Genomic DNA, 21,248 nt, shown 5'->3' on the forward strand with positions numbered 1-21,248 from the left:
TGTCGTCTTGGCGCAACTATTCTGATTGGTCACTACCAAAGAAAAGGAGTTTCGTTTTAGCAAATATACACTCATCTGCAAACTAATTTGGCTCTTTGGAGAGACTCACCTGGAACCCAGCTGAATCTCTCGTTTATGATGTTCTCAGGCAACTGAACGTACTGCACCAGGCCGCCTCATGTTTCGTTTTACTTGAGCCGGTGCATTTCATTGGCCGTACCGGAATTCGACCTCCAGACATCTGACGCGAGCGTGTTGACACTGGTCCACCGGTTCAGGCTGTATGTAATTGAATTCCCTGGCCTAAACAGGTCAGCGTGTTCACGAGAGAGCAATGTGACTGGCTAATACAACGGTTGATACCGAGTCATCGCTCGAGGCGCTGGATCAACCAGTCACATCGATCAAGCGTGAACATGTTCGCCTCTCTTCAGACGTAATAAATCTACCCTGTACTGGTGGAGTCTTCAAAGCACGTTCACCACGCACACCAGACGTCCGACAATTGAATCCAGGCACGGCCAAAGAAATGCACCGCACCCGATAATCGATTGATCGGTGCTTAGGTATTATGTCATCCGAAAAAAACCATGAGGGCTGACATACCATCGAATCGAAACCGCAGTTTGATTTGGACTACGGATCTTCCGGTCAGTAAGTTCATGCCTTAACCACCCCCCGGTTTTGAGGAGCTCGTTTCCTCGAAGATTAGAAATATTCGTCTCCTGGAAAGATTCTCCGCCACGGGCTTCCCTGTTGATGATTGTTTTATCCAGTGAGGAGGAGTGGGCGAGAAAGAGGCTCATAAGGGGAAATAGCCGTCATCCGAAAATGTGGGCAACATTGTCTCGGGCTCCACGAGTCCGTGCTGCTTAAGGGTGAGTGACATCGTATTCTATCTAAATGCAAGCTGACCATAGTGCAGACCAGTTGCATTGGCGAAAAATCGTGTACCCACTTCTTATAGGAGTGTCGAAGCCTTCGCGAGATCAGTAAGAATGACGATAATGATAATTATCGTTAACAAAGAACAGTGGCAAAACCTGTCTACGGTTGCTGCGCAATGAGAAACGTGTTCCTGCTATAACATCCTTTTGGTGTCTAGCTGCCATGCCACCCGAAGGAACGACGAGGATGAGGATATTGACAGGTTGTCCAAGCCTAGACAGGAGAAGTCAAGATGCAGAGGCCGGGTACGAACCACGGACCTTCCGGTTAGTGAATTCGCGGTCCAACCACTGAACTACCTCGCCTAGCTTTTGCATTCACATCAGCTGATTAAACATTGTTCTGAAGTCATCAATCCGCCTAAAATTGGTCAATCCGAAGTAAGGCCACTCCCTCGTAGGGTCCACGACGACCTACTAAGCAGCCATGATCTATTGTGGAACTCCTCTTTCCCTTCACGGAGATAGATTTTCCTCCAGAACTCTTTCTCCTGTGGTGTTCAGTTGTTCGGAGATCACTGTGCTGTTAAATTGGAGGGTGAGATCAAGCACTGAGTTGGCAAACGCTCGATTTCACAGAAAAGGCCCGTGTTACAAGGCTTTCAGAACATCCATTTCTACAGAGCATTTTAGCAGTTTTCTCTAACCAGTGGATGAAATCTACAACGAGAGTATAAATTTTGTTCTCAGTACGTTAGCCAAGTTCAAGTAGAGCTACGACGAAGTGGAAATACTGTCTAAGCTCGCGGTTTACAAAATACCGACGTTCTTGAAATCTATGAATAAGGAAGAAACTTGAGAACAGGTGCATACCTTTTGGACTGGCGTACGGATAGAGCTGAGACCAGGGAACTTTCGGTTTGAAAGGTAACTGCTCAAGGTAGGCTCGCGCCTGAAACATGGCAAAACGACAGTGAAACGAATGAAAAGGGACAGTGTGTATTGCGAACCAAATAAAAAAAATACAGTTGCCATATTCGTGCAGTAAGGAGAAAGAGCAACTGAGGGTACTTGAAAACAAGCCTGAAACGCAAACAAAGTCAAATTTTTCGCACAATTCTGGAGCCCTGACAGGACAATTACGGACAAATTTATGTCAGCCGACGATCAAACATGGGCACGGACCACTCAGAGGTATCAGTACGAGAAACTACAATCAGTTGGACAAATAAGGCAAGTGAGGGACTGTGAGGAGTGCTCCTTAGAACGTCTACTCAACCGAACTCACACAATGTTATTTTTGACAAAAGGTGATCATCAAACAGTTAAAAAAATTTAAAAACTATGATTCACATATCCGTTACAGTTAGGGGCGATGCACTGAAACAGTGTCCTGCATGATAGTGCGACAGCGCTTAACCTAAAGACAATTACAGACAGGACAACCCAACAACAACAGGACAACCGCTGTCAATGTCCTCGTGGCGCAAAACACTGTTTCAGCAAAACCAGCATTGAGCTTTTATGTATTGATACAGAAATTCGGTGTCCGAACCATTGTACGAAAACAACTTTGTCCTTTTCATAATTGGTCAGCGCCCCCAGTTCGTGATTTTAGTCTGTATGGTAACGAGTATTACGATGACTCCCTTTCAGATGATACCACGTTTAGTTGGCCCTTCATGAGTAGCAGTTAGGTCTTCACTAGAGGAGACGAAATATGGAAGGGAATAAGCTCGGATGGGCATTTGAAAACAGCTTTTACAAGGGGGAATAACATTCTTACTCCAGCAGGCTCACTTCAGCAGTTGTATCTCTTAGGAATGTGACTTTTCAAAAGGACACAAATGTACATTTGTCTCCTTTCAAAAGGTCACTTCAAAGGACCTACCGAAGCTGTGTTGGTTGGTACATGTGTTGCGCATACCAAACCATCGTTTGCCGATGAGAGTGCTGTTTTCCATGCCCAATTCAGAGTGGTGTAGACAGAGAGGTGGCCAACCCCTCACTTGGCAGAGGAGTATGAAGGATATCACGAAACGCTTGGGTGCTGTCGGTGCTACTCGCCTTCCAGGATGGGGACCGCGTGATCCTCACTGTGCCTGGTTGGATATGGTTGCCAACCGATGTCAGTGGCGTTCTTGTTGTCCGTTTCTATCCAGATTGCCTGAGTGAATGTCTGGAGGCGTATGCCCCTCGCGATGAGTGTGGTAAGCTAGCACCACCTTTACTCTTTTCTTTACAATAAGGCTTTCAAATAAATCATGGTTGTACGGCAGTGAAGCATCGGTGTTTAACACTGATGTTATGCTGTCGATGATGATGATGACCTACCGAAAGCGTCTTTACTATGAGCTACTCTTTTCTCGAGGGGTGGGGGGAATTTTTCGGAAAATGTTTCACAAACCAAACAAAGCCGTCTTTCTTGATGAACGATCACTTCGCAGGGGGACAGCTAAAAACGACAGCTTTCGGGGATCACCATAAGACAGAACTCCAAATCGAACTATCGGTTGATGATGCCGCAAGCAATCAGGGATGCCATACCCTATCAAACGGTTAACATAATTAACAATGGGATGGTAATACACAAAAATAATTGTACTGTGGTAGTATCCCTTCCATGGCTAGCTTGGATGCCACCCGACAGAAGCACGAGGGCTGAGATAATGCCTGATTGCCCAAGCCTTGACAGCAGGAGTCAAAATACAGAGGTTGGGTTCGAGCCACGGAACTTTCAGTTGGTGAGTAAGCACTAAGCTGTCTCGATATCATCCACATTATTCGCAGATTTGTTTACATCGGTGTTTCAGCTTTGTATCGCCTCTTTGAGGGCAGTTTCAAACCAATGTACTGGTCACTGGCGTGAAATTACTCGAAAACGACTGCTCCGCTTGTTTAAGCTTCTTAACGCACGCGAGATGATCCTTAGAACTTTGGTGATTTTACCAATCCTGGTAAAAACATACTTGATATCACAGAAGTAACAGTCCAGCTGTGATCGATGTATCTGCGCAATATTTGCCTTACGTTGATTGCCTTATAGGGTTGCTCTGAGGGGGGTTACCTCCCTCCGAAAAAACGAAGACTAGTTAGTTCAGTCCGAATGAGTGGTCTTCATTTGGTGGAGGGCCCATTGACTATTCGACCCACTCGATCAACATCGATACGTTCGTAGACTTTCTTCGTTACAGAACCTATACCTCTACAAATGACCGTGTCAATGAACAGAATGCAGAGCAAAAGAACTCTTCAAACTCTTTTTGATGAATTACATTAAGTTTCGAACAGCTCGAACGGGAGTCGATGAGCCCAGTAAATACAGCTCCCCTCCGAGGAGAAGCGTTCCGTGGATAAGTAGTGTCAACGACATTGGACTGCAACGAACCAGTAAACTGCTCACTGGTGTGTGCCCGCATCCCATGCAAAAGGGAATGAACAGAGGTGCATTCTTCGATGCACCCACTACTCATTACAGAATAGACGATACAGACCGACTTCTGAACTATGACAGTAGCTACGTAGGATAGCAAACCAAGGACTGTATTCAAGGACTACTTAAGCGGAGTTGAGTATATCGCAGCATACTGCGTCCAAGGAACAGACCCGTCTTTAGGAATAACTGTTACCCAAGAAAGTTCATTCAACTATCTCCCAGTAGCCGCAAATCGACCATTTTGACTGCACAAGAGGAAGTGAGGAGAACCATCCTTTCAAAAATCAAAGACATTCCAAAAATTCTCTCAAGAAGACTGCACCCCTAAAACGAACGCACAAAGGAAAGCTTTGTCAAACGCAGGAAAGACAAGTAAAAACGGCGAGGAAGGCTAGCGTCACACAGGAAATTCGGTTGGACGGCTGCGAGAAACACAACTGGATGGAAAATATATAACAGAATTCATAGCTATCAGTTGGCCGATTGACCAATTGCCGATGGTTTCCGGACAAAAGTTTCCAGAAGGACATCAGTTCAACCTACGGACACTAGGTCAAGTAGGAGCAAGTTGAGAAGGCGGACATTTGGAGGTTTGCTACTCTACATAAAAGGCAATTAGCAAGGGTTGTTATTTATGCCGTATAGCAACTAGCGAGATCACAGAAAACCCAGGACAGTTGCATGTGAGGGCCTTGGAATAGTCAAACGAGGAAATTAAAGAAAAAAACAATGGATGATGAACACAACAAATGAACAGATGAAGCACCACAAACAGATCTACAGAGTGCGGTCAGAACAATGGAAGCAACCAGACAAACCAAAGAAGTTCCACATTATACCGAGAGATACCTAGAGATATCAAATAAAACCACCAAAATGACAAATGGAAACTACTAGAATGATGCTGTTGGGTGAATCAAACAGCTTCGAGAGCAGAACACAGAGCATCACATGTTTGAAGTGTACAAATAAGTGATAATTAGACCACCATAAAAACGCAAGTAGGGTTGAGTGAAATACCCAATCGGCAGCGCACTTGGCATCTTCTCGGATAATGACCAATGGCAAAGGTCATGGGGAAAGTTAGCGAAAAATAAACCCACGAAAATTACTAAGATTCCAAAACACCATGGTAATTTTGTGTTCTCACTGAGTCTACAGAACATGTATTCACTGATGAGACAACTAATAACGGGGTAGCCGGGTTGTTTCATCATCATCATCATCCAAATCATCATCATCATCATCATCATCATCATCATCGTTGTCAGCTGTAATAACCGCGTACTCGTCCTACAGTGGTTATAGCTGACACAGTTTCGTTCACCGATGATTTGGGGGGGGGGTAGGTAGCTGGGCATTACAGGCGGGAGGTGATAAATTGGTGCATAAATCCAGCACTGTCAATGGGCTGTCAAGTGAGGGGGTTCGGAAAAGGAGCTGTGCATTGAAGGCAGTAGCTTGGATGCACGAGCGCCATTGAGGGCGCGACTGGGCCATGTCTGACAATGTCTCTAGCCATTGATGTGGCCCGTCTCACGGTGCCCATCCAGGAAGACGGCAGTGACCAGCGCAGCTGGATTTGCTGGTAATGGTCTTCATACTTCGCTGCCAAGTCATTGTTTGACCGGCAACCTGTGATCAGTCCATCCATCGAGGGTGAGTTATTTCTCCCGAATACCATTCGACGTATTTCAGAATTGCTGATCCGGTGTTCCCACCAGATTCGGGCAATGTTCCGAAGACATCGATGGTCAAACACTGAAAGTCTTTTGACGTCCTCGGCGCGCAGCGGCCAAGTTTCTGATCCGTATAGTAATATGGAGCGCACCGCAGCATTGTAAACTCGACCCTTGACAGAGAAGCTGATGTCACGCCTACGCCACAGGTGACGCCACATTGTTTGGGGAACAACGTCCGACACATTGTGACCGTTTGGGTTCACAGGAAACTTGGTGAATACATCGCGCGCAACTGAAATGGTTAGCCTCTATTTAAAGATCTTACGAACTGGATATCGACTCACAAGCTTCTAAGGGTATACGAACCGGTTACTGCTTTCAAAGCCAACAGCGCAGATGAAGTCCATTTTGGTTCTTCAGCAACCGATAACTCTACCTTGGACATCTTCGCTGCTGTTTTCGATTACCACGGTCACAAACGAAACAGGAAGACCAGCAAGATGTTAAACGTCCGAATAAGCAGAGCCAATTTCGCGCAATGATGATGGGAAATGATTGCAGCAGTTTAAAAAGTGTCGCGCGTCAATGTATACCAAGAACTATATCACGGTGAACATCATTCGCGGATTTCAATGACAGGACTAGTCTAAAGGAGCGTTTTAACAGGCCCCTTGCAGTATAATGTAACGTGATGTTAGAAGCAATGAGACTGTGTGAAAAGGGCAGTTGCATCTCGATTACTTCTATTTAGGCTTGAGCGGTCTAGAAATACTTCGGCTTCCGGGCCTTTTTTGAGTGGTATGACAGCTACGGACCAAAAGGGTGTTGAGAGCTAAACGATTTTACCCAAATATAAAAGTAAATCGTTCAGCTGTAACACGCTTTTGGTGCCTGGCTGCCATGCCACCCGAAGAAAGCACGAGGGCTGGGATACTGCCAGGTTGCCCAAGCCTAGACGGGGCAAGTCGAGTGAGAGAGGTTGGGTCCGAACCACGAACCTTCCGGTCAGTAAATTCGCATTCCAACCACTTGAGCCGTCTCGCCCCGTTTTACCCAAAAGAACATATTCACCAACCTTTTGATTAATCTGCTACAGTATTTGATCAACGATCTCTTCCCATTTTATGGGTTCAAACCAGCAGACGGGCAATACAAGTCACGCACAAGCATAGGGACCGATCGATCACGAGAAGCGTTTCACTCATATGTGATAAAGATATGTTTACTAGAATTAAGCTTGAGAGCAAATAATTTTCGTCACCCTATTCACACAATAACCGATTTGACCTAGAATCAGACCAACATGACTGTATGTAGCAATTCAATAGCAATCAATTGGTCGTTCCACTGTATAATTGTTCGTATCCGATGATCTGGGCCAAAATGATCTGCTAGTCGCGACAGATGCGTGTTTGTCTGCGGCACGTCTTCTTGACCAGCGCACACTGTTCCATCCAGGTGCATTAGAGAAAAAAGACGGCAAACAGATCCGGGACCAAAAATAGAATTTTGTTGGGAAATTTCTCCGTGTGGTTAAATCTGACATGGTCGTATACGCTTGGTCTGAGTGTGGCGACGAAATTAAGTTCGCAGTTGGACAAGACTTGTGGCACTGCAAACCTGATTCACTAGCTCATTGTCGTTATAGGTCGAGAATCAATGAAAAAGTGAACACGGTCCGCGTCAACAGATGCATAATAATAGTGATAGTAGCACACTTTTTGTGCCTAGCTGCCATACCAGACGATGGAACCACCAGGGCTGAGATACCGCCAAGTTACCTGAACAGGAGAGCAGTGGAGATAACGGGGTTGGGTTCGAACCACGAACCTACCAGTTATTAAGCTTATGCCCTAATAACTGGGCTACCTCGCGCCCACCAAACACAGAGAGATGGAGGCTAAAACTACAGTAAAAAAATCAGTACTTTGAATTAGGACCTACATCTGACAAGTAACCGAGTTCTCTCTCATTGGATCATGTAAAGGTCCATTGAAGGCATTCGCCTTCATTTGAAGACCAGTGCTCATCACAAAGAATGAAACGTATCTATTTTAATCATCGCTTAAACAGATGAGCAGTGATGGAATGAAGGCAGTTGAAATGGTATGAAAGATGCTCTCTAAAGGGGATTTAGTCTTCTATCGGTTTCACCATTTTTGTGGCCTATCTCACTACTTACTTGTACGTAGTTTGCGACAAACGGTCGGGAGACTCAGCTGAAATGCATCTGGATCGCCTGTTCATAATATTCTTCAATTGAATACACCTCCTCAGGTGTTAGTTAGAATGAATAATACAGCTGAGGAATTCGGCTTACATTCAACCTCCTGACGTACCACCATGCTTCGTTCCCCACAAGGCATTGATTATATCGCCTCGATACATGATGAGACGCTCGTAATCAAATTGCTTAGCTCATTGAAAGAACTAACGATCATCAGATGAACCTACCCTTTATGCCTGGCACAGATGACTGGAAAACTCCACTTACACACGAGTTCCTGTTCAACTGGGAACTTGATTGAAACCCGGGCACTACAACTACCAGTAGTGAGCTGTCAAAGAGCTCTCATACAGTATATGGGTGGATCTTACCTTCTTCAATAGACCTACAACACAACAGTGTACTCATCGTTGTCCGAGTCATTAACAGGTCATTTCTGGACTTGATCGTCCTTCTTTTCAATTGTTTCACACAGATATTTTCGCCAAATATGGTCAAGTAATAACTGACGGTGACTGCTGCCTCAAGGATAAATCCACACCATCTTTGGAGGTGTTCTTCTCCCGGGCTCAAAATCATGGTCTGTTAGCACAACTACTGCATTCTTCACTGTTACCATCATCGAATTGTGCACAAGACAGCAAACGACTTCGTTTTTCTGACACTTCGCTTTTTGTCTGTTGATCAGTGCTCAGTACGGATCTGTTCTTCGTGCGACGCAAAATTTGACAACATTACATGGGAGAGAGCGAATGATACGGGAAATCGCGGGAACAAAAACACAGGTTAGTGTACTTTGAAAAGAAAATATGCCAAATTCCAAATGAATACCTGGATTTGGCCTACATTTCGTCAATCAATTTGAGCAGGGTGAAGCCAAAGTAGATTTAAGGTATTGGGGGAAGGAGACGTAGAATGGGGAACGGAAACAGCTCACACCGTTTCGATAATCACCACAAACTGACACAAGCAAAGGATAATAGGTGAAGCGTGAAAATAAATATAGCACGTCAATGGAGCCGAATTCACCCAACCAAACCAAAAAGAGCAGGTGCAATGTGATTGCCAAACAGTCTTTCACTAAAAATGCTTGTCTTAAGTGAGTAACCCGGTCGACTACGCGGAATCAAAGTGTAGAATGTCGAGTTACTGTCAACTAAACAGCCAGCCACAAGAATGTGTCCGATAATCGGTGGTCACATACAGTGGTCCTCTTTCTCAGAATTCGGCGAAGAGTAAGGTGTTTCTGAGCACTCACACAGAGCCATCCAACTGATCCCCGTTAGGGGGAACCGATGCACAAAATGCGACATTGAGAAAACGGACAGTGTTTTATGCGCGCAAAGTGCGATAACACGTGTACGCGTTGCACTGTTGTTCTTTTCATGGTGGTTTGTAGTCCATCGCTCAGCGTCAGATAGGCCCTCGTTCTCGGCACACTCTGGACGGGCTAATCCGGGGATTGTGCTTCGCGGCGACGTCCGATTAACGTCTCCAGACAGTTATTCAGTTGCCACTTCCTTTGCGGCAAGCTTTTCTTGATTACTGTGTCTCGGGAGTACAAATCAGATGGGCGTGATGAAGCAAGTTCCCTACGAGGAAGCATTTGTATTCAGTCGGAGGTAATACTCATCCGAAATAGATTTCTGTGATTTGAGCGGCGTAGAGATCCACCTGCATGTTTGGTTAATAGCACACTGAGAAACGTGAGTTCGTCCCTGCATACGGATCCAGATGTGAACTTAATTTCCAGATGAAATGAACTGGAATTTCCAGTCGTTCGCAAAAAAAACATCATCCAGATAGCCTTCATAGAGGAGAGCAATTTCCAGACGGATTCCAATTGCATCGATCAGATGAAGTGAACTGGAATTTCCATTCGTTCGCAAAAGAAACATCATCCAGACAGCCTTCATAGAGGAGAACAATTTCCAGACGGATTCCAATTGCATCGATCTGTTTTACCTTGAATATATCCGTTAATTTTGACCCTGGAGGCTGCTACCCGTCACCTCACACAGCTGACTATATACATTCCGATGGGAGTGTGTTTGCATAGAAAAATAGAACCCTCTTGGAATCGCTCTTGGAAACGTCAGAGGTCATTATATAGCCATATAATTTGTCAGCGATTCCATTGCAAACAAACAAATAAACAGAGGCTTCCCATCAAAAAAACTCATTACATAGCCTTCAGCGAGAGATATAAATAAACTGAAATGTCCTTCAAACTGATAGATTCTCAAAAATCTATAAACCTGACTTTATGAACGTGACGCAAACTGTCAGTCACGCAAGAGTAGAATCTCCAACTCATGGGTGACTCGTTTCCTAGTTACGTATCAACTGACGTGCCTTGGAAGATGCATGCTGAGCGCACATACTCTATTATGGTGTTATACGCGTTTTGATTGACGAAACTCTGTGATTTTTGTTGTCAGCCTGAGTGAATTTGGAACTTTGACGAATACGGAAATAGCGCGCACCTACAGAGATGACGGAATAAGCCCCCGTATACAACAAAATCTTCAAGAGCAGTGTCCTGGCTGATGTCGGTGAGTAGGGGTTAACACGAACGCTGTATGGTGACACGAGTTCCTAAACGCAGTGAATATCGTATTTTTTCGTAAAGACCAAGTAGGACAGAACAAAACAGAGAAATGCGCACCGTTGACGATCTTTATTAGGGATGAAACAGCTACGGCGTGTTTCTAGGCTTTTCAGCACAGATTGGATTCACTCACAGGATAAAAAATATCAATTGAAAACTGTGATCTGTCCGAGACGAGTGTAGGTTCATGATGCTCGTCCAGCAACGCGGAACTGGATAATATCACCTGTCATAGCCGCTTGTCTACGCGGCGTCGTACACGCTGTTTCCGCTAAGCCATACCGACGCTACTTGACTCAGTATATAAAATCAGAATGCATTGTGCTACACGGTATTCTCTCCCAACCAGCTACTCGCACTGAATGTTTTGTGTTGCGTCGTACGGACCAATAGGTGCTCGTGCTGCACAGGTGACTAGGAAAAGTCCAATGGAATCTTTAAAAAACTGCAAGAATTACATGGCACGCAGACATTGAGGTTGGTTTTCAAGGGCGGGGATTTCAGCCAGTCCCAAAGGATTTCTCGCCAAAGAGGGATTAAAGTACTAATCAATCGCTTTTGCGGAAACACAAGACTTCACCTCTATCTTTGTACGACCCAGAATATGACGTATCGTCCAATGCTGTCTGTCCCTTCTAGGTTGTTAGAGGAGAGTATCATACCAGCTTAGGCGTCATCGCAATCGCTTTCGGACTAATTGGGAATACGGGACACTTGAAAATGTTAATCGCTGGTTCGGGACTAGTAAAAAAGTGAGCAGAAAAATGGGAGGTGCTTTACCTAGTTTAATAAGTTGTGCAGCTCTGACTGAAACAATCGATGGCGGGAAAACCTGGAATTTGCCACTTTATAGACGCGGCTAAATCAAACAGTTCTGGCGCATAAAACAGTGGCCCACGGTTTGAATGGACGGATGAAGTTCGACAAGGTGAAACAAGTTTAGAGCAACAGTTAATCCCTAGGCATTCGAATGACGTTGCTATCGTGCTTTTCAGACAGAATGCGTGTTAGTATCGCATCAAAGTATGCTTGGCTGATTGCCCTTTGATATTGGGTTGGCAATGTCTGATAAAACCAATTCAGACATTTTCATAAAGGAAACTACTCACAAGGTTGCTGAAAAACCTTCGGCAGCCCACGACCGGTTTCGCCCTTATTGGGCTCATCTGGCAGGCGCAGTTCCCAAATTGATTGGACTGTTTTCGAGAAATCCACTCATTTGCAAATCAACTTGGTTTCCACGGGAGACTTAACTGAATCTCTCTTCTATGGTGTTCATCTTTCTTCGTAGGACATCTAATCGTGTCCGACGGGAAACATTGCTTTGGACTGTCCAAGTTGGCGGCCCGGAAAATTCAATAGGTTAGTTTGATCCTGACGTGAGAAGTTCCACTAGTCATAAAGCTCCAGTCTATGGGCAAAATCAGGTGCAAGAAATACTGCAATCCTTGTTACCTACAAAGTAGCATCTCTTCAAAGGCAATCCGATGAGTGAATACAAATATGCAAGCCGTCTTTCAATCTTCCCAGATGTCAGCACAGTGGTTTCTTTGCTACGGTAGGCACGTGAGCTCCAGCCACGAATGTGTTTACTGTGAAGCTTCGGCACTGAAAAATGTTTTAGAAATCATCCAAACCTGTCTGGTAAATCGTCACTCACAGTGGACCACCCTACGTTGTCTAAATAATTTGCCGTTGAGAGACGTCTTATCTTGTCTCAGTATAGAGTAACTACACCACTAATCAGTCAGCTCTTGATAAAAGTAGCGGGCTTGGATTATTCTGAGATGCGCACCGCAGGCGATTCTAAGCAATTTGAAGAATCTCTAAACTACTTCTTTGCTCGTCGGCTATTTCAAAGGACTTTGCACAAAACCGAAAGGAACAAACCTTGTAGTTGCTGATCGATTCCAAGTCACCTTTGCACGGGGATCCAAGAACTTCCAGAATTAAGTTCAGCTGATCGATATCTAATGTGCGTGTGCATAAGGAGTTTGCCAGGAACAATGAAATAACAAACTGAGTGTTGGGAGAATCGCTACGAATCGATTGGACAAAACATGAAGGTTCACTTGACGGAGTTTTGAAAAGAACAACGCTTAGCCGGAAGCCTGTTGCTCTAGTCTCTTGCCAGAGAAGTCGGCAGCAAACGCGACTATCCCCCGACTCTCGGGCAGCACGCGACATCATCTAGCTATTGTGCTTTCGAATGCGGACATGTTATGTTCCCGGTAGTAAGCAGGACCGAGGGATTATCAACCTAGTTGGTACTTCGTCTTACTGAACATTAGGAAGTGACCGCTGGGCCAGGAGTTGGTTTATTGGCTCAAACATACGGGGGCGAGATGGCCCAAGTGGTAAGAGCGCGAATTTACTGACCGGAAAGTCCGTGGTTCGAATACGACCTCCGCCTCTCGACTTCCCCTGTCTATGCCTGGGCAACCTGGCAGTGTCCCAGACCTCGTGACTCCTTCGTTTGGCATGGCAGCTTGACACCGAAAGGGTGTTACAACTGGCCGATTTTTTACATACGGGAAGTGGTTTCAGTTGAAATAAATGAGGATCAGGCAATCCTCAGTTGACTGGAGTTTACTGCTAATTTGAATTGAATGAATTCCGCTTGTACTGAGGGATTAGCTGGGTCATCTAGTTGCAAACGTGATCCTCGTCAGAACACAAAGAGGTACTATTTATGATATGCTTCAGGGTAGCCATATTAGTTTCAACTTGTCTGTTGGTAACCTAGGCTTTTTACGCGCAGCATTATCCCACTAGAATGACAAGACAGAGGAAATTGACGAGACTACCGGAATCGAACCATGGTACAGGAGTCAATTACCGTTTGTCATCGCGCAAAAAAACTTGTTTCAAGCGCCAGTTATGCACTCCATCGCTATTTTCCGTACAGTACGCTTTGATGCAGCCGTCATTTTAGCGACTGTGGCAATGCCCACTAGTTTCTTGGGTCGAAAGTGAGGAAATCGTGAACAGCGAACTATCGCGCCCGTAAGCTGACCTGAATTTCCAAACTGACACGTACATACAGGCGGGAATAAGGGTCGATCATACATTGTAGGGAGTGATTAAAGTACGAGATCGCTGTTAGGTGTGCGATTGGGCTATGACTAATCGACTGTTGATGACTAGTGTCTTGGAAACGACGTCCAAGAACCCGACGGCTGCCAACAGACTGAGTACGTCCATTACCGATCACCTTGCGCTTCATGAGTCGTTTCCACTTGCTAGTGATTATTCAAGACCATGTGCCAGTTAGGATTTGAGGGACTTGATAATGCCAATGCAATCTATGGAAGGGTAGCAGCTCGTCTTCTGAATGTTAGGTAAAAAACCGCTCAGCTGTAGCACTCTTCCGGTGCCTAGCTGCCATGCCACCCGAAGGAAGCACGAGGGCTGGGATACTGCCAAGTTGCCCAAGCCTAGACAGGGGAAGTCGAGAGGCGGAGTTCGGGTTCGAACCACGGACATTCCGGTCAATAAATTCGTGCTCTTGCCACTTGGGCCATCTGAGAAAAACAATTTGACTTATCTGAACATTGGTAATCATGTATTCCCAGAAAAAGCAGGCATTGTGGCTAGAATTGTGGTCTTCATTATGGAGCAATACTTCGTAAACGTTATCCTTGGCAGGTACGATGGGACAACAATAGCCGAAGTTGGTTGCTACGAGCCGCCTACACCTGGGCTCAATGTGAACTTCAAGTGTTGCGCTAAGTGAGTGCGCGAAACCTCGGAGAGCGACAAATCAGTTAGGATGCAGGTTGATGCATGATTACCCTTCCTTAGGTAATTGGCTTCGTACATAGGAGGCTGTCAGCTCCAGTAGGAGAGTTTCGTTCGTCTGCCCTCATAACGGGTCTTGAGTTGTGCCAGTGACAAGTTTAGATCAGGCTAGTGTTACTAGGATCCCACAAAGATCAACCTTAATCCAGACACATTCCCCAGGGTGTCACAGCGGTTGTGCACGCGGCTCTCAAAGCGTGCTCATACTTAATCCTTGAAAGAGAACAAGGATAAGTATCACGTACCTCATTGTGGGGTATAAACTCCCGAACGTGTGGCTCATCGAGAAGCATAGTACCGGTTAAGTCCGAAAGCCAGAAGGCTGTTTTGAAAAACGTGAAAGATCACAATCGTTAAAAACCCGCAGCAACAAACGGATAGTTCAGTCTTGAGTTGGGCTCATCAACTGTGCACATCTCCGGGATGCTCGGACGGAGTTTGAACGTTCCGTCTGTATCCCAGCCGAATCGTGACAGGAAAAATCTACATCTGTCCCTGAGTTTTGAAGCTTTTCTCACATTCTGCAAATGAAGTGCGTCCCTCGCTGGCGAGCATGCCCTTGAACAGGTGGTCCAGCTCCCTGGAGTTCAACCATTCGAGAAGGTAACGCATGGGTGCAAATAGGAAAAGTAAAACTACGATCCAATGTAGTGTGACATCTGTCACGAGTGGGTTGGAACAACCCCGAATTGCCCAGAATGGGAAATAAGTAACTCAATGGCTAAGAATGATCCGTCTTTCCCACCCGATGCACGCCCCACAACAATGCCGATCATTCAAGTAATAAATTTGATCGATGCAACCCTGTCTCGAACTGACGGCTTCGCTTAATTTATTAGTCCAACAAGGGGTGATGTGTCTGTGAAAACACTCCCGTGGGGGACAAACTGCAGACGTATCTATATCGTCAAATTAAACCATGGGAACCAGGAATTTTAACTGCAATGATTCACGCAACTCTCATGACCTAACGGTTCGTGCTGGAGAGTACTTAGGATAGGAGGAAAGGGAAGAACAGTGAAAGATATGGGTCGGTTTTGAAGCATTTCGAAATCACAGAAGCGCCTTCTCTCTCTTGACACGAGAGCCAATCTGAGTTTGTTTATTTGTCCTGAGTGGATACAGACAGATGAGGACGGGCGATGAGGTTTGACTGCGTTGATCGCTTCGTCCTATTCCGGACAAGGCCCTCAAACATGAGCTTACCTTTTCACTCCCTGCAGACGTGGTTCGCATAGGCCAGGCGAACTACCATCCTACTGATTTTTTAATCCGCATCGTAAGCTTGGAGGTTCCAACAACACAATAAGTGGTTGATACTTGTTTACTTCACACCAGACGCTTCCTAGTCCGAAAGACAGTTTGTAACGACAAAATATTTCGATCCACCATCCAGACTGGCGCATAGATGCGAACGGGTGTTCATCGTCCTTATCCTGATCGATTTCGTCTTGGCGCTTCCTAGTCCGAAAGACGGTTCTTAACGACAAAATATTTCGATCAACCATCCAGACTGGCGCGTACATGCGAACGGTTGTTTATCGTCCTTATCCTGATCGATTTCGTCTTGACTATCCAGTTCGACTGAATAGAACATCTCAGAATTCCCGCGGTGGGCTAACAGTAGGCAGCTCTCCTTCCCTTTGTCCAGCATTACTCCTCACGTTAACGATAAGAATACTACTTACAGAGGATACAGTGTTCCGGGTCTGTGAAGTACGGCCAACACATTTCTTATTCTCTGGAGGTACGACTTATTTGTCACTATGGGAAATTAACATGTGCCTAGTAGTAGTGGTGATTGATGTGAATAGATTACTCGAGGATAGCGAAAATGAGGAAGGTAAAAGTGTAACCACATGAGTCATTAAAGAGTTATAGTACATAAAATAATGGGCTGAAGTTGGAAAGATCTGATTTTTGGTCTGATTGGATAATTGGACAGCGGCGCACTGAAGGTGATGGCTTTGGGGCTACGTGATCATACGATGTCTGGAAGCATTGACAATCACGGAACTGTCTTGCCACGGACTCCAAAGAAGTAGAAGCGAGTGACCAGCATGAGTGAGCTTCCCGTTTAGCCCTTCGTCAACACCAGCTACGGGCAGTGTTCAGTGAGCCTGTAGACAGACCTTCTTTCTGGGGAAAAATTCTAGGGGAAAAATCATGGCTGATTGTAAATATCATCATGGCCTCTCTTCGGATGAGTCCCTTGCTTGCGGAGTACACTATAAGGTGGAGGTAGACGACGGGTCCGATTCAGGCTACTAGATACTAACAACAGCGCGAGATTCAGTTGACCGTCGTTCCTAATCGTACGCACGGCGAATATCGGGGCGCAGAGGTGTGGCTCGTCAGTGAACCTAAAAATTTACGGGTTGTCTTTGAATTGTCAAACAGTTCGTTTCTGGACAAAAGTGTTTATGCCACATTCTGTCAAATCCACGAGTTCGGCCGCATAACATACATGGCGTACCAAGAGTTGCACATTTTTATCATCATCATCATCATCATCATTGTCAGCTGTAATAACCGCGTACTCGTCCTACAGTGATCATAGCTGCCGCAGTTTCGTTCAACGTTCAACGGGGCGTAGGGAGCTGCGCATTACAGGCGGGAGGTGATAAATTGGTGCATAAATCCAGCACTGTCCGTGGGCTATCAAGTGGGGGGATTGGGAAGGGACATATGCATTGAAGGCAATAGCTTGAATGTACGAGCGCAATTGAGGGCGTGATTGGGTCATGTCTGACAATGTCTCTAGCCATTGATGTGGCCCGTCTCGGGGTCCCCATCCAGGAAGACGGCAGTGACCAGCGCAGCTAAGTTTGCTGGTAATGGCTTTCATACTTCGCTGCCAAGTCATTGTTTAACCGCCTCTGGCTCTCTTCCACCCTTCACGTGGTTGTGGGAAAAGAGCCCTTCGAGGAAGTCGGTCGACTGGCATACGCAGCACTTGGCCAATCCAGCGCAACCTATGCATTGTGATCAGTCCATCCATCGAGGGTGAGTTATTTCTCCCGAATGCCATTCGACGTATTTCAGAATTGCTGATCAGGTGCTCCCACCAGATTCGGGCAATGCTCCGAAGACATCGACGGTCAAACGCTGAAATCCTTTTGACTACGAATTGCAAGTTCTTGCCCAGCACCGAAACGAAGCGAAGCTCTTCGTGATTAATCACATTCTGCCACCTAGTACTAAATTAGTGCCAGCACAATGAAACTTCTACTCATGACATAATCCAACGTAATGTCGTGAGGAGATATCGGCGCTGAACATCGAAAAAAAGGTGAATGCTAGTGAAGTAATGTGACGGAAAGCCATAAGCCACACACGCACACAATGCCAATTCTGTTCGATTCCAACGGTACTGAAACCCATTTGCCTCACACAAACTTACGGCGAAATCATGAAGTCCCATTTGGCTATTTTGGGAAAGTCAATGAGTACGGACGCTGGAACAGTGTTCCAAATGGAAGAGACGTGCCCGATCAGGGACCTATGTCAACTTGAAAGGGAAGCATATTACGTGGAAGGGCAAGATGTGGGTCAGTGTTCCAAACTGCAGAAATACGAGTTATCTTCAGTTCAGCGCCCTTATGAGGGTGCGAGGAAATCAAAGACAAAAGCAGTTGATGCTTCATGTGAACTGCCCGATAGTGATAAACTTGCGATACATGTATATCTTTGTAATGTATTACTCACATCAAATGTCGTAGCGGCTGAAACATGAGGCGGCCTGGTGCAGCACATTCAGTTGCCTAAGAACATCATAAACGAGAGATTCAGCTGGGTTCCAGGTGAGTCTCTCGAAAGAACCAAATTAGTTTGCAAATGAGTGTATATTTGCTAATTTCCTGCAATTTGGTTTCAAGTAGAACATAAGGTTGACGGAAACCCGGGGACTGCGCCTACCTGATGATCCCCAAGAAGGGCGAAACCGGTCGTGGGCTGTCGATGGATTTTCAGCGACCTTATGAGTAGTACATTACAAAGTTAAACAATTACCACTTACGATTTCGGAAAACGGAAGGATTTATTGCTTTTAGAATTCAGGTTATCAAAGATCGGCCTTAAACTCAACTGAGGGTGATATGATTGGTCATTAGTAGTTGGGTACAGGACACCCTCTCGGTGCCTAACTGCCATGCCACCCGGAGAAAGCAAAAGGGCTGTGATACACTGCTAGGTTGCCCAGTGGAAGTTGAGAGGCAGACGTCGGATTCGAACCACGGACCTTCCTCATGAAATACATTATGACTATCATATGGCTCAAAGGATGTTGCAACGGTCGCGTACAATTGTTTTCAGCCAAATCCATAGTTATAGGTTGGTAGGTTTTCCACCCATCTAGTGAAACGTCAGCACAAGAAGGAATGTCAGACCAATTCGTGCTTCAACTTTTGATAACTGCGAACCATATGGTTTGTCACGGAAATTACTTTGTCGGCAGGTGCTGCGTGGGCAATGCCACCCTAATCCATTGTGCGTTTTATTGCACTGCCAAAGCGTTCAAGGCATGTGCCCAAAAACCAAAGTGTCACATCAGCCACAATAACGGTGTTGGCTTGAATGTGAAGGTATCTTGAACTTCGACTGATACATTCATTTGCATAATAATTTTGTTTTCTAATAGAAACTCAGCCGGAACCCAGCTACATCCCTTATTTATGATGTTTGCCTCCACGAGTTAACGGAAACTATGTCTACCTGATGGGCTCCAAGAAGAGCGAAACTTGTCGTGGGTTGTCGAAGCGTTTTCAGCAGCCTTATGAGTAGTGTACTACGTCCACGCAGTGTCTCAACTATCCTCACCTAAATGATTTTTAATTTATCCTTGCTTAATTGAAAGCATTCTGCATACGCCATGCACTTGCGTTGGGAAAGCAAGTAGTATCTTTGCTGATCATCCATTTCGATCAGCTGTACAACCTCTGAGTCCTTTATAACCAAACCTAAGGTTTCGCGTATTTACGGTCCTGGGACTTCAGTTGAACAGAATCGGAAAAATACTACAGACTACTGAATATCAGTAGCTGCATTTCATGACACCTCATTTTCATCATGAAGAGTCATACAGTGACTTTGGGTTTCCTTGACAACCCCGGATGATACTGACAAAGCATTCACCACAATTTTGAAGCTGCACATTCGTCTGATGCACGGAATACGAGCAGGGTGTCAAGACTGAGCAGTATTTTGCTCACAACTTGTATATGTGTTAGCTACTCATTGAGTCGGACGATAGTCTTCTCGAGATTGATTAATCAATAACACCTCCACCGACGTGCGCTTAACTGTTGGTGCCAGGACAATTTTCGAACACCAAAAACTTACGGAGAATGGGTACCGGAAAAAATGGTGTTACGTCGGTTTGGGACACGTAGAGACAGTTCTTTTAATAACGATTTTTCCAGCGATAATACAGTCCTTATTTTGCTCACCAAGTCAACTTTACCTGGGGACGCTAGTCGTGCGTGAATTTTTTTCACGGAAATTGAATTCGGCAGAATCATCGCTGGTGGAGACAGTGAACAGTATATGGCTGAAGGCATCAGAATATGAAGTGATCGAAGACCCAGTCGTCATTGCTAGTTGTTGATCAACGCAAGTGAATAAGCAAAGCCAGGCAGCTCAAATTGTCAAAGCGTGCCTAAATGGTGCTGAGAGTCAGCTGAATAGCCTCACACTAACCCTTGAACCTTCTGCCAAACAACGAAACAAGTTTACACGTTTTAGGTAAACGCATTGGTCGCGCCTTCCGATAAAAGTTTTCAACCCACTGCGAACACGGCGAGACAGGTCGGATGTAGTGTACAACCTCGATAAGCAGACTTACCAGTGTGATTCGTGAACATCAGTAACATATGAATTACAAAAGTACATATCTAGTGCCACAGTTAGTAGCGGGCAAGAAAAAGGATACAGTGTTTTCCTGGAAATAGGACCCGATTACTGAGCATTTCTGCCAAAATGCAACCGATGGACCAGAGGTCGATGGCTTTCGTGTATATTTTTGAGGTGAGCATAATTTCCGGTGCTCGATACCACCGAGTAGCCACATACTCGGTCAAAATTCCCGACTGATCGCAATTGGGATCTGCAATACGCGCCAAGCCAAAGTCACAAATCTGAGGCAAAAAGATGACAGAAATTACCTCAATCGATCTATGTGTAGAGGTGTACAAAAGCGAAAACTCACAGAATACCAACACATGTTCAATTTTTCAAATAAAAAAATTGAAGTTATATTATTCAGAAATACCTAAAAAGCCATTCGTTGAGCATGTCGGTTTCTAAATTATGCGAACGAATACTACAAGACCAATATTATCCTCTTGTCATATCCTTTTAGCACGCCACCATGTTAAGGAGACTACTGCATTGGCACTCACTACCACCCAGGAAAGTCTACTGCGAACGACAACACAGGGTGATAAGTTTCTGTGAGTGAACCATTCCGTACCTTTTGCTATGACAAAAGGTGACAAACAAAAAATGAAATGGCCTTGACGGTGTTTTAAGTGATTTCACGAATCCAACCAACGATTATAGTGGAGTCTCAGCTGTCGTAGAAGGCCATATAAAATCGTTCACCTGC

General features: G+C 45.3%; 2 protein-coding genes across 2 annotated transcripts in view; one reads left to right on the forward strand and one right to left on the reverse strand.

Moving 5' to 3' along the window:
- The window catches only part of T265_13998 (hypothetical protein), a gene marked incomplete at both ends in the record, with an annotated part of 46,166 nt that extends 25,385 nt beyond the window's left edge, over positions 1-20,781 (reverse strand). The window contains 3 exons of the mRNA XM_009171583.1: positions 1,761-1,839; positions 12,734-12,813; positions 20,574-20,781. Of these exons, the coding sequence (XP_009169847.1) occupies positions 1,761-1,839; positions 12,734-12,813; positions 20,574-20,781 (367 nt within the window). The remainder of the gene's footprint in view (positions 1-1,760; positions 1,840-12,733; positions 12,814-20,573) is intronic.
- On the forward strand, positions 9,246-17,654 carry T265_06330 (hypothetical protein; the record flags this gene model as incomplete). Its single annotated transcript, XM_009171563.1, has 5 exons — positions 9,246-9,331; positions 12,135-12,205; positions 13,135-13,306; positions 14,225-14,516; positions 17,409-17,654. The coding sequence occupies 5 exons, from the start codon at positions 9,246-9,248 to the stop codon at positions 17,652-17,654; spliced, it is 867 nt and encodes a 288-aa protein (XP_009169827.1).
- Positions 20,782-21,248: the final 467 nt, after the last annotated feature.

Source organism: Opisthorchis viverrini (genome assembly GCF_000715545.1).
Source record: "Opisthorchis viverrini unplaced genomic scaffold opera_v5_125, whole genome shotgun sequence".
Taxonomy (NCBI): Eukaryota; Metazoa; Platyhelminthes; class Trematoda; order Opisthorchiida; family Opisthorchiidae; genus Opisthorchis; species Opisthorchis viverrini.